Raw genomic sequence first — 14,539 nt, 5'->3', positions numbered from 1 at the left:
GATGCCCTACTTTGGCTTTATGCTTGCTCATGCCCTTTCACTAAATTTTGAGCAATAGTGAATCTTTCAATTACTAGCTAGAAGCAAGGCTAGGTACTAGCATCCACAATTCCCTATTATATTATTTATTATGTCTTAAACATTTGTGATTTGACAATGTATATATAACAACTTGTATCGCTTCTACTCAAAATTTATTTGCACTTGATATTTATATTAAATATATTGACTGATTCAACTGATCAAATTAATCAATCAAAATTGACTTCAGTCATTATGAGTTGACCAGAAGCAAAATTAAGCTAATTAACTATGGTTAAGTGATATTGGTTAATAGGAGTAAATGTTATGCATTCATCTTGGATTTTTGTAAATATCAGGGGTTTATTCGATTCTATTTCTGAAAAAGTATATGATATATATAAGGATAAAATTATTTTTATGGGTATATATAATAGATGTCAAATCATTTTAACTTCTTTAAATGTTTATCTTTTAATATTTTAAATTCAAAAAAATACTGGCTTCGCAACCGCGCGTAGATAAGTCTTCCAAGTTCCAACAACATTTTTTTGTCTCTTCTTTGTTACAAAAATGTATTGTACAAGGCTCTAAATTTCAGCAACTAATTCCCTTTTTTGTCATACACTATGAATCCAAAATTGCAATTCACAATTTCATAGATTTTTCCATTAATAAGGTTTAATTTTTCTAACTGTAATTTGTCGTAATACCTAAGTAAACTCTTCTGTTGTAACGCAAATTACTCTTTTAGAATTTCCTAATTGGGTACGTAATTAACTCTCTCTTTTTTTCCATGTAGACACAAAGTTGATTTTTTTAATTTAGGGTTCATTGCATTTTGGTCCCTCGGCTTTTGATAAATTCTAATTTTAGTCCAGTGATATCTAACTAAATATATATAATATCTTTAATTAATTGAAACGTGTAAATTTTGATCCTTTTACTTGTGAATATTTACAAATTTACCATAATTACTAATTGTTCCACCATTTAATTACTCATTCGTTTCGTTAAGCTAGTATTATTACTTGATCTATAGCTAACGGTAAGGCAATATAGTTCTATCAATGGTTAGAATATAACATACCTACCTCCTACATAAAAAGATAAAAAACCGTACATTATAATTGATGAAAGTTAAATGTGTCAAGCCATATATTATAAAAGATCCAAATTAGAATTTATAAATAATTGAGGCACCAAAAGTGCAATATAAACATCCTTTTAAAAAACTAGATAACTTCTTCTTATTTACTTAAAATTTTGTGGGCAATTATACGGTAACTATAATCTATCGTCAATAAAAGAATAATAAATATTCATTGTATAACAGTTCATTATGCGCGTAAATTAATCCGAACACTGATATTATAAAAGTGTGACTCCCGTGACAGATCCCTTTTACCTCAAGTCAAAGCAAGATCTACCAAAGCCTTTGTTAATTTGTCGGTCAGAAATGAAGGAGGCTTGCTGAGGAGCTTCACTTATTCACAAGCAAAACCAAGTCTTATAATTTCTTATTCGATGGTCAATATTCATTTTGGAGTCTGATTAATTTTAATTTGAGATAAAAAAATTCACTTTACTAGGTAAAAGGTTTTCTATTAAAAGCGACTTTATATTCAGAATTCAAACTCGAGAATACTTTTGATTAAGAATGAAGAGGTACTTTACCGTGACTGACTAGTATTACTAATAAAAGTAAAGTTAATCCTTAAGCTTAATTGGTCCACTTTGTGTGAATATGAGATCTGGAGAGCTAGGTGACACATACAGTTTACATGATTAAAGATATATTAGAATATAAGTAAAGTTCATTAATGATAAGCACGTCAACCCTTTTAATTAATAAAAAATATAGAATTAACAACTATATTAGCTAGTTTTTGCTGGTGGTTAGGCTCTTGAGAGTTCATGTTGAACTGTATATCTAAGTTGAGAGTAGTTGGATAGATAGTAACTTGTTATTTCATTAGTTACACATTTGCTCGGGACAAATTCAAGATTTAAATTTTTCAAGTTTTTACAATGACTTCCAAATATACAAATAATTATTAACGTGAATTGTTAGTTTCATCTCCAAACTATTGACGGTCTTAGAAAACACCCTTTACTTAACTAACCAAACTTGGTGAAAGCTGAAAGGTATCAAATATTGAGTATATTGTTTGTAGTTACCATCAAATAGACCCCAATTTGGGAGATAGAGAGTCTGTATCCGATAGACTCTCGCTCAAGAAAATAACTAATATTTTATTATATATATATGGTAGACTAGAAACTGATAAATGGCAGTACTCCTAGTGGAAAGAAATTAGTTAAGTAATGGCACAGACTATGTGTCTCACGTATGCAAGTAAATCCATATATGAATGGAGCTACTAGGAACCCATCCACTGCTAATTCTTTTTTTTTTTTTATCTTTTCTTCTATTTATTTATTTATTTATTTATGTAGTTATAGAAAATGCTAACAATGATAAATGGTGCATGTGTTACTTTTTTTATATAGATACAGATAGATAATGGTTCATTCATGGCAACTTCTCTTCTCACCAGCAATGCTTAGAGAATACTCATATCATATAGTACTATAAAATCCCAACTGAAGTTATCTGTATGGGACCTATGTTTTTTTTCCCAACTCGGTGTTCAGAATTCACATTCGAGTTCAACTAAATTCGGATCCGTGCCGGAAAGTCCCACTTACCCTAAACAAAAGTGACTTTGTACCTAAGGGACTCGAACCCAAGAACTCTTGATTAAGGATGAAAACATATTTATCACTCCATCCGAACCCGGTTGGTAGTGGGACCTATGCTTTACCTGTTCCTTTGGATGGATATCATGCAAGAATTAGTTAGGGTAGAGCACTCTGCCACTACTTCTTTGACTTCATAATTTGTGTTAATTAAAGACTTCTTCATGACTTTAATTTAACCCCCCCTCCCTCCAGGGTACTTGCTACCTGTACTTTGATACTAATTGCTATTTCCCCTTTCTATGTAAAAAGCCCATATGGGGTGCCAGAATTAAAGATTGTTTCTTTCATGTCTGAACATTGTCATGATCTAAATTACTGCATGACAATGGAATGTATTGAAAAGTGCAATATTTCCTCTCTTTTTTTATAGACTATAGAGAAGATAGTATAGTGATAGCTGCATAACAATATTATCTTTTAGGAGCTTCGGGCTTTTTTTTTTTGAATTCCAGATCATTCGAACTTACAACTTTAAAGTTGAAAGAAAAGTGAGGAATTCTTACCATCCGAGCAATTCCCTCTTATCACGTCGAATGGAAAGCAGTAGTAGTAGTAGAATTTTAAAAAATATCTCACTTGGACGAAAAGGTTGAGATGTGGCAGAGTCAAAATGCACCCATAAGCACTAAAAAGCACACGCAGATCCTGCTGGAATTACCCACTGTCTCCGGCTGCATCTAAGGGCTAAAAAATCTACATGGCCCACACTTGTATCTATGGGTGGGATGTGTATTGTGTCATTTTATTGTCTTCTAATAAAATGATATGTATATATATATATTACTAAAAATTCAGAAAGTATGGAGTAAATTCACATTCCCATAATAAAAGATTCTACTACTTATCTGTTTACTCGCACACAAGGATGTAGCCTAAGTGATCGATGAAGTTGGTGCAAACTGCAAACATCGGATAGAAGGGTGCAAATTCTAGTAAAGACAAGTTATTAGGGGAGATTCTCTCATATGCTTATAAGCTATGGTAAATAGAGTTACTTAATACATACGTTGATAGAAGATAGCAGGTACCCAGTAGTCCAATGTCCTCAAAGAAGTGATGGGCACAACCAGTACCTGCTAAGGCCATGAGCTTCCTATTTACATGACTTGATTTGAATTGATTGATGCCATCAAGTCAATCAAGGAGTTAACACTTCACTATCAATGCAACCAACCCTCCTTCTAAGTCCAATCATACAGTTTACACTTCACTCTCAATACAGCCAGCCCTTCTAAGTCGAATAATACGCCGAAAAAGGAAGTATCTTGAAGTATCGGGCCAAAAGGAAAACTGGCATTGTGCCTAATCAGTCAGACTTCTGGTACAAATACATATAACAAATTGGATAGTGAACAATGTTCAACAATGGTAATAACCAATTGAGATTCGCAGGCTGAGAAATAGAAAGAGGATGATGTACAAGGGGAACAACAAACAAAAAGAGAGGATATTCTGTACAGAACTAAACTTCAATAATTTAAACGGATCTTCATCCTCCTTTTTTGAAATATGGATCAATTAACCATATAGCTTAACTTTACAAATATTATTTAAGAAACTACCGTCAGTCAAGCTTCCTAGGAATCTGGTGCTAAGACAACAAAATAATGGCTACTGTACAGCTCCAAAAGTTTAGCATCCATCAGCTTATGTAACACCCTTGCAATGCCATTTCTTACATCTGGGTTAGAAAAAATACTCCCACTATTATGAATATACAAGGAAAACTGGAACGTGCACATGAAACATTACCAGATTGATTCCACCACACATCCCAGCTTCTGCGGCATGAACGTAAATGTGTCAAAACTTAGCTAAACCCCTGAATAAAAGAATCACATCCCCCTTTTTTTTTTTCTTTTTGTTGAAAGACAAACTAGAGTTAGACTAAAGTTTAACCTCTAACCATCTCGGCTCTTGTATATCCAGGCTCCATCACCAAAGACTTCTTCAATCATAGTGGATGTTGGAACCAAACCAATTTCATTTCTGGCACTGCTCAAGTACCCACCATCCCATTCTTTGCCATTACACAACTCCAACAGACTATCATGCTTGGTGCCACTGCCTATACCAGCAATATCGCTTGCCCAATGATTATCATTGTTGGTCTTCCCTAGTGATGATTCTGAAGTAACCCCAGCTGCATCAGTGGTACAGGACTCAACCACTTTACTTGACGGTCCTTGGTCTTGAGGCTGCATGCCAACTTTACAACTGTTGTTACTATCAAAAAACTTACTAGGACATGATTCCTGCACATCAGTGAAGACCTTACTGCTACCAAAATTTACAGGCTTATAATCTTCCCATATTGCTTCACGCACATCCTCATCATAAGTTCGTCTATCGTGCTCCTCATGGATCATATTGTAGCTGAGACCATTATGATATGCTGGAGATTCAACCACAGAGTCCTCATCTTCATCTGTCATTTTAGCTGCCTCATCAGCATCATCAACTGTGTCATGCCACTCATCATTATCACTGTCTATGTTCAGTGGATCAAATCTGTTCTGCTCAGCACGTTTTCGCAAAATAAAGACATTAAAATAATAGCTGACAAGTTCTTCCCTACGCCGTGAAGGAAACTCAATAGCAAGATGGTTCCAAAAGTTATTGCCTAACGAGGCAGGATTGGACAATACAACCTCATGAAATAGTTCCTCTTCCTCTTCACTCCATTTTTCTGCAACTACCTCTCCCATGTCACAAAAACCCAACCTAACAAATGTCTCCTCGCCAAGGGCTAGCTTTAGTTTTTCCCTTGCTTCGATGACGTCTAGTTGAACACATCTTATGGAACCTTTATCTTCACATGAACATTCAACTCGTCTCTCTCCAATAATCTCGACCTGATCTGCAAGTAGCTCCATTTTAGGCATTGGAATGATAGTCCTTCCAGCAAGTTTGTTTTCATTGGCTTGAGATGGAGGACTCACAGTTTCATGTATACCTTCTATGCATGGTTTATCCTTATTACTATATGGTGTCCATTCTGGTAGCTCTGCCTGGAAATCTGGTCCAATGGGTACCATCTTTTGAGGATTACTCAAAAGAGAAGAATATATCTCCCTGTGATGAGCAGCAGCCCTGAACGGATGATCAAAATAGTAATATTCAGTAGACGTCAATCTGTGAAAAGGAGCCTCAGGCCTGATGTCTTCCTCACTGGTGCTACTGGTGGGCCAGGAAGAGTTTGAAGCAGATCCATGAATGCCCATCTCAGTTTCCTTCTCAGAAGAAAAAAGAACTTCAGCCACAACGTGACTATCAAATTTCTTGTTTGCATCAGGGAAGATTTTCGAAGAGTTGTCCTCATCACCATCTACAAAATCCATAGATAACAGACAGTCGATCAGAGTATGGAGCAAAAATATTCATTTAAGATCCAAAATCTACTCTTACAAGAGCAAGCCCATAAAGTAAGGTGTCAAGGAAACCACTCCAAAGTTAAAAATACTTGGCAGGTCTTACAGCATACTGCACTCCACCAATGACTTGAAGCATTTTTAACAATGATATATAAAGCAGCAAAAACAGTGCGAAGAATATCTCAGAGCTAACAAAATAATTTGTTGTTACCTGAAGCATAAGCATCCACAACAACTGATTCACGAGAAAGTTCCAAAACTGAAACTAGCTGACAACTGGGTTCATGCCTTGGTTGCTTAGATGAAACCTCATACATATCCTCTTCACCGTAAGGTCTTTTTTGCACCATAATTAGCTGCAAGGAACTTAAAAATATGAGATACTTAAACATAAAAGGAAATAAGTTCAAAGATAAAAGGCACAGGAGGAATCCCACTGAATCAAACACAGAAAAAGGGTAAAGACAGCATTTCAACCCACAGCTCTAAAATCTCAGAAGAATATTTTTAAATCAAGTATAACTGTATTGTCTAGCTGAAAAGAAATACATTAACATAAACATCACATCACATCAACTCTCAATAAACAGAAAAACCAACACAATGTTGTCCATACATGCATTAAGATACACTCACAACTGAGCTTCATGATAGCATGTCAAGCATAGCAGCCAGATGCGCCCCTATTCGACTATGAACAATCATATGCACTAAATGATATTGACTCGGAACAACACGACAATCCCTTACATGAAAATTGAAATATTACCATACACGTCTGGCCATCTCATCACAACATATAAATACAATACAAGACTATATTAACAGCATATAAACCTGCCAAAGGAGGCTAATTAAGGTTCTAGTTCCTAATTAGTGATACGTGGCAGGAGATAAAACAGTGATGCCACTGAAATTAGTTTTATTATTATAGCCCTAAAGAACAGAAAACTGAAAAAGAGACCCATAAGTTTGACTAATTACATGTAACAACAAAATTGACAAATTAGGGTACCTTGAACGGGACTCTGTTATTTGTCTTCGTCAAAATTGGGGTAGCGAATTATTCAATTTGAACAATTCGAGGACGGGGATACAAATTCGGGTAAAATAATTTTATCTTTTTGGAAAATTGAGGGGTAAAAAATATAAATTGCAAATTTTATTGAAAACCCTAACCCTAGATCCCCAAATCAGATTCAACTCTTCAATCAAAAATAGAATAATCAAATTCAACTCAAAATTGGTTCAAAGAAATCAAATTGAAGGCGAAAGAAAACGAATTAAACAAGAAACCCCAAATCCATAAACTAATTATATCGAAAGATCAACCCAGTTTTTCTTTCACAAAAAAAAAGAGAAACCAAGGAAGGAAAAACAAAATAAAGATATAACAACCGGTGAATTTCACAAAACAAGCGATGAATCGAACAGATCTAGAAGATACAGAAGAGATCTAAACCCTAAAATCGAAATTGGATTTACCTAACGGATATAGCCGAAAGAGGTATCAAAAGAAAGAGGAGGGAACGAATTAGATAAACCGGAGATTGATTTGAAGTTTCAGATGAGAAATCGAGGTCAATTTGTGGGGAAGAAGAAGATGGAATAGAATTGGGGGAAAGTCGTTGAAGATAAAAAGGTGAAGGTAGAGCCCTAGTGGGTTGCGGAAATCTGTTATCGGGCGGGTCCGAAATTAGTAACGCGGGGAAGTCCAAAAAAAAGCTGCGCCAAATGTAATTTGTTAGCCTAATTGGTTTAGAAATTATATAGTCATTCACGTGGTGATATATATTGAATATCACGTGCTCGAATAAAAAAAAATTATGCTTATTTTATTGGAAAAGGATATGGTGAAAGATGATTACTTATCCTTACTCGTGTAAAATTTTATCACGTTTCAATTTAGAAATTAATAATTAATGTATTATAATTTAGTTTCTAATTTATTGTCCCTTAAGAGGTAAGGATGTGCAAAAATTGAACCGATTAATAATCGAACAAAAGAAAAAAATGCTATTGCTTTATTGTTATTGTGTTAATGAATCTTTAATGATTTTACAAAAAAATTATCAGATTAACAGTTCGGTTTTTAATTTTCTTAATATTGGATAAAGTGTAAAATTGATAACCCATTTAGTGTAGTAATTTATTCCTTTACCCTTTTTTAAAAATATCAAATATTAATATCAGTACATTACTGGTCATTACATTTATCCTTTAACCTTTCATTTGCGTTATTGTCCTAGTTCTTTTATTTGTGTTTATTTCATTTGCCCTTTAACCTTACATTTATATTATTGTCCTAGTTCTTTTATTTGTGTTGCACTTGTATATTTCATTTCAAGTTAGTTACTTATGATTTATTTTATGAGCATTATGTAAAGTTATATGAGAAAAGGATCAAAAATATCCCTCAACTTTGGTTTACTGTTTGACTTTATCCTTGCCGTTAAAATGAAGTTAATTTTACCCCTCCCGTTACTAATTTTACCATATTTACCCCTCATTTGACGAAAAGTCCAAAATTGACCCAAATTATCCGTTTTTTTTTTAAAAAAACCACTCCCTATTTTTAACCCAATGCCCCGATCCCTTTAGAGGACCCGTATAACCCAATGCCCTGTTACCCATTCCCTTTTACCCATTCTCTCTTTGAAAAGATAATTTCCTTTTCTCCATCAGAAGCTAAGTCGAAGAACGATGAGTTGAAGAAAAGATAACCCCTTTTCTCCATCAGAATTTGTACTTATGGTTGTTAAGATATCGAAGTGAACAAATCTTCTTTGATTATTGTCTTTCTATAACATTTAGTTGTTGATTACGAGTTAGGATTTGTCTCCAAATGTCTGACTCATTTATTTGCCTTTTTACCGATATGTATTAACACATTCGGATTACTAATGCAGATTCTGCCTCTCTTTAGCAAGCATCAAGTAATACATTTCAACTGAACAGATACTAGGCTAGCAAACAATGGGATTCCTCTTGAGCTTCAAAAACTCAGATATCGTGTGAATTTTCAGGCATTGAAATTCACTCCAGATATTGAGGCTTTGGGAGAAAAATTGGTACGAATGCTTTAGGGGAGAGGGCCATTTGTAGCATTGCATCTAAGATACGAGATGGATATATGTTGGCATTCTCTGGTTGCACCCATGGCTGCATTGAGGAGGAAGCTGAGGGGTTATACAGGTTAATCGGGTTATCCTCTAGAGGGGTCGGGGCATTGGGTTAAAAATAGGGAATGGTTTTTTTTAAAAAAAATTCAAGTAATTTGGGTTAATTTTGGGCTTTCCGTCAAATGAAGGGTAAATATGGTGAAATTAGTAACGGGAGGGGTAAAATTAACTTCATTTTAACGGCAAGGGTAAAGTCAAACAATAAACCAAACTTGAGGGGTATTTTTGACCATTTTCCCAAATTATACTATTGTCTTGTTGCATCAAATTATTGGAGAAGCCATAAATTAATTTTATCAGCATTTTCTTATTTATAAATAAAAAATCAAACAGTTAAGAACCAAAAATCAATAAATCAAAACTGATAAAAGACCTGTTATTGGTTTGATCATTAATTTAGCATATTGAAAAATCAAAATCGATAATATATAAAATTGAAATTTATGCATACCCCTATTAAGAAGTGTGTCAAGGCAACACTGCACAAGTAAAAATGAATGAAAAGACTACTTTTTACTATTAAAATTGAGACCGACACAAATGTGACATTTAAAAGGCATATAACAGAATAAAAAGAATCTCTAATAATCGAAACTTCACCTATACGATTTTCTTCTCCTCACTTTTTGTCTAGTCAATGAATAGAAGGCAAAATTCAATATACTTTTAAGAATTATATAAGATATGGTAAACAAAGTTACTCAATACATATGTAGTAAAAGATAGCAGGTAGTCGGCAAATCAACGTCCTCACAAAGAAGTGAGAACAGAAGTATAGAAAGAGGATGGTGTGCAAGGAATATTCTGTGCAGAACTAAACTTCAATAATTTAAAAAGATCTAAATCCTCCTTTTTTGAATTATGGCTCAATTGACCATATAGCTTAACATTACAAATATTATTCTAAGAACCTACTGTCAGTCGAAAGCTACCTAGGAATCTGGTTTTAAGTCAACAAAATAATGGCGCTACTGTACAGCTCCAAAAGTCTAGCATCCATCAGCTCATGTAACACCTTTGTAATGCCATATCTTACATTTGGGGTTAAAAAAAAAAAAACTCCCACCATTATGAATATACAAGGAAAACTGGAACATGTACATGAAACATTACCAGATTGATTCCATCACATAGCCCAGCATCTACAGCATGAATGTGAATGTGTCAAAACTTAGCTAAATCCCTGAATAAAAGAATCGAACCACATTTTTTTTCTTTTTGTTGAAAGAGAAACTAGAGTTAGACTATAGCTTAACCCTTAACCATCTCGGCTCTTGTATATCCAAGCTCCGTCACCAAAGACTTCTTCAATCATAGTGTGGGTTGGTACCAAATCAACTTCATTTCTGGCACAGCTCAAGTACCCACCATCCCATTCTTTGCCATTACATGACTCCAACAGACTATCATGCTTGGTGCAACTGCCCATACCAGCAATATCGCTTGCCCAATGTTTATCACTGTTGGTCTTCCTTAGTGATGATTCTGAATTAACCCCAGCTGCATCAGTGGTACAGGAGCCACCTTGCACTTCTTGCTCAATCACTTTATTTGATAGTCCTTGGTCTTGAGGCTGCGTACCAAGTTTATAAATGCTGTTGTTATCAAACTTACCAGGACATGATTCATGCACATCCGTGAAGACCTTCCGGCTACCAAAATTTACAGGCTTATAATCTCCCCATATTGCTTCACCCACATCCTCATCATATGTTCGTCTATCATGCTCCTCATGGATCACATTGCAGCTGAAATCATTATGATATGCTGGAGATTCAACCACAGAATCCTCATCTTCATCCGTCATTTTAGCTACCTCATCAGCATCATCAACTGCGTCATGCCACTCATCATTATCACTGTCTATGTTCAGTGGATCAAATCTGTTCTGCTCAGCACGTTTTCGCAAAATAAAGACATTAAAATAATAGCTGACAAGTTCTTCCCTCCTCCGTGAAGGAAACTCAATTGCAAGATGGTTCCAGAAATTATTGCCTAGCGATGCATGATTGGACAATACAACCTCATGAAATAGTTCCTCTTCCTCTTCACTCCATTTTTCTGCCACTACCTCTCCTGTGTCACAAAAACCCAACCTAACAAATGTCTCCTCGCCAAGGGCTAGCTTTAGTTTTTCCCTTGCTTTGATGATGTCTAGCTGAACACATCTCATGGAACCTATATCTTTACAGGAACATTCAACTCTCTTCTCTCCAATATTCTCAACCTGATCTGCAAGTAGCTCCAATTTAGGCATTGGAATAATAGTCCTTCCAGTAAGTTTATTTTCATCGGCTTGAGATGGAGGACTCAGAGTTTCATGTATACCCTCTATGCATGGCTTATCCTTATTACTATATGGTGTCCATTCTGGTAGCTCTGCCTGGAAATCTGGTCCAATAGGGACCATCTTTTGAGCATTACTCAAAAGAGAAGAATATATCTCCCTGTGATGAGCAGCAGCCCTGAACGGATGATCAAAATAGTAATATTCAGGAGATGTCGATAAGTGAAAAGGAGCCTCAGGCCTGTTGTCTTCCTCACTGGTGCTACTGGTGGGCCAGGAAGAGTTTGAAGCAGATCCATGAATGCCCATCTCAGTTTCCTTCCCAGAAGAAAGAAGAACTTCAGCCACAATGAGGCTATCAAATTTCTTGTTTGCATCAGGGATGATTCTCAAAGATTTGTCCTCATCACCACCTACAAAAATCCATAGATAACTGACAGTCAATCAGAGTATGGAGCACAAATATTCATTTAAGATCCAAAATCTACTCCTACAAGAGCAAGCCCGTAAAGTAAGGTGTCAAGGAAACCACTCCAAAGTTAAAAATACTTGGCAGGTCTTATAGCCTACTGCACTCCACCAATGACTTGAAGCATTTTTAACAATGGTACATAAAGAAGCAAAAACAGTGCGAAAAATATCTCAGAGCTAATAAAATAATTTCTTGTTACCTGAAGCATAAGCATCCACATCTACTGATTTACGAGAAAGTTCCAAAACTGAAACTAGCTGACAACTGGGTTCATGCCTTGGTTGCTTAGATGAAACCTCATACAGATCCTCTTCACCAAAAGGCCTTTTTTGCACCATAATTAGCTGCAAGGAACTAAAAAACATGAGATGCTTAAACATAAAAGGGAAGAAGTCAAAGATGAAAAGCAGAGGAGGAAAATGCCTTCAAATTCTTCCTGTTATAAGAATATTATGTAGCACTGCATATAATTTCGTAATCACATAATTGGATTAAAATCTATGTTGCTCGGACTCTTCAAAAATGTCAAGGGATGCGTGTCGGATTCGCTAAAAGTAGTGTATTTTTGGAGAATCCGACACGGGTGCGGCATCGAAAGTGAAGAGTCCGCGCAACTTAGATTAAATCCCACTAAATCAAACACAGAAAACCTGTAAAGACAAGAATTTCAATCCATAGCTATACAATCTCAGAAGAACAGTTTAAATCAAGTATAACTACATTGTCTAGCTAAAAAGAAACATAGTATAACATAAACACCATATCAACTCTCAATAAAAGAAAAACCAACACAATGTTGTTAGTAAATGCATTTAGATATACTATGTCGAGAAAATGACAACTGAGCTTAATGATAGCAGTAGTCGAATCTCTCATTCATTCATTAATGGGTTATCAAGTGATTAGCCAGCTCAATCCATATATCCATCCGATAATATTAATTCATAGGAGGACGGACTATGTTCAACCTGTCTTTGATAGGCAGCTAATGCCACAACAAATACAGACAACACTACATTGACAAGTGCAACAACATGTAAAACCACAAAGGAGGCTAATTAGAGTAGCGGATTTTTCACCTTGAACAACTCAAGGACGGGAATACAAAATTCGGGTAAAATTATTTTATTTTCTTGGAAAATTGAGGGGAAAAAAATTATGAATAGCACTTTTTACCAAAACCCTAACCCTAGATCCCCCAAATCAGATTCAACTCTTCAATCAAAAATAAAATAATCAAATTCAACCCAAAATTGGTTCAAAGAAATCAAATTGAAGGCGAAAGGAAACGGATCAAACAAGAAATCCCAAAATCCACAATTTCTGTCACAAAAAACAGAGAAATCAAAGAAACAAAAACAAAATAAAGATATAATCACCGATGAATTTCACAAAAAAAGCGATGAATCGAACAGATCTAGAACATACAGAAGACATCTAAACCCTAAGATCGAAATTCGATTTACCTATCGGATAGAGCCGAAAGATGTATCAATAGAAAGAGGAGAGAACGAATTAGACAAATCGGAGATTGATTTGAACTTTCAGATGAGAAATCGATGTCGATTTGAGGGGAAGCAGAAGATGGAATGCAATTGGGGAAAAATTGTTGAAGGTAAAAAGGTGAAGCTAGAAGCCCTATTCTGTTATCGGGCGGGTCAGAAATTAGTAACGCGGGGAGGTCCAAAAAAAGTTGCGCCAAATGTAGTTTGGGATAGTGAAATAATAATAATAGGCACGGATCCCAATGTGATTTGTTAGCCTAAATTAATTTAGAAAGTAATTGGTCATTCACGTGGTATATATAGGAATATCACGTGCTCCATTTATTATTTTTATGGTTCCTTTAGTAGTAAGTATTTATTACTCTCTTCGAGTGGAAAAAGATCTGGTAAAATATCATTCAAGTTATTATAATATCTTTATCCTTTCTCGTTTGAAATTTTGCCACGTTCACATTTTTAATACGTAAAGTATGTCTTTTATTCTTTTCTTTTTTTCTCCGTCTTATTATCTTTACTACTACTAAAGATGGTTTTTCTTCGGGAAAAAGGTCTGAAAAATATTTCAACTTTGGTCGAAATTGTTGTTATGATGCCAAACTTTATCGATGACATTTTACCCCTGCACTATTTAATAGTGTATTTTAAAGGTATATATGTGCCCACGTGGACACATTACTATTTAAAATGATGCAATATTTATGATGTCCACGTAGGCATATATATACCTTTAAAATACACTATTAAATAGTACGGGGGTAAAAGGTCATTTTCAAAATTTGGTATCGTAACAGCAATTTCAACCAAAGTTGAAGTATTTTTCAGACCATTTTCCCTTTTGTTCTCTTTATCTTATTGTTTTTACTTTACTACTTAACATGAAGACTTTAGACACGAATATGACATTTAAGAAGCATAATAAAATCATAAATCCA

At 34.9% G+C, this 14,539-nt stretch overlaps 2 protein-coding genes and 1 long non-coding RNA gene across 3 annotated transcripts; 1 reads left to right on the top strand and 2 right to left on the bottom strand.

Moving 5' to 3' along the window:
• Positions 1-4,237: 4,237 nt before the first annotated feature.
• Positions 4,238-7,871, bottom strand: LOC125832292 (uncharacterized). Its single transcript, XM_049511432.1, has 3 exons — positions 7,647-7,871; positions 6,373-6,517; positions 4,238-6,115 (listed from the first exon to the last, which is right to left on the bottom strand). Exons 2-3 carry the CDS (start codon positions 6,509-6,511, stop codon positions 4,689-4,691), a joined length of 1,566 nt encoding a protein of 521 aa, XP_049367389.1. The 5' UTR covers positions 6,512-6,517; positions 7,647-7,871; the 3' UTR covers positions 4,238-4,688.
• Positions 5,543-11,870, top strand: LOC125832293 (uncharacterized). The gene is made up of 2 exons (XR_007443222.1): positions 5,543-5,818; positions 11,747-11,870. It is a non-coding gene; the product is annotated as an uncharacterized LOC125832293 (long non-coding RNA).
• Positions 10,585-13,719, bottom strand: LOC125832291 (uncharacterized). The gene is made up of 3 exons (XM_049511431.1): positions 13,569-13,719; positions 12,302-12,446; positions 10,585-12,043 (listed from the first exon to the last, which is right to left on the bottom strand). Exons 2-3 carry the CDS (start codon positions 12,438-12,440, stop codon positions 10,602-10,604), a joined length of 1,581 nt encoding a protein of 526 aa, XP_049367388.1. The 5' UTR covers positions 12,441-12,446; positions 13,569-13,719; the 3' UTR covers positions 10,585-10,601.
• Positions 13,720-14,539: the final 820 nt, after the last annotated feature.

Source organism: Solanum verrucosum, unplaced genomic scaffold (assembly GCF_900185275.1).
Source record: "Solanum verrucosum unplaced genomic scaffold, falcon-dt-bn FXZP01000009.1, whole genome shotgun sequence".
NCBI lineage: Eukaryota > Viridiplantae > Streptophyta > Magnoliopsida > Solanales > Solanaceae > Solanum > Solanum verrucosum.
This window is presented reverse-complemented; position numbering and strand designations above follow the sequence as displayed.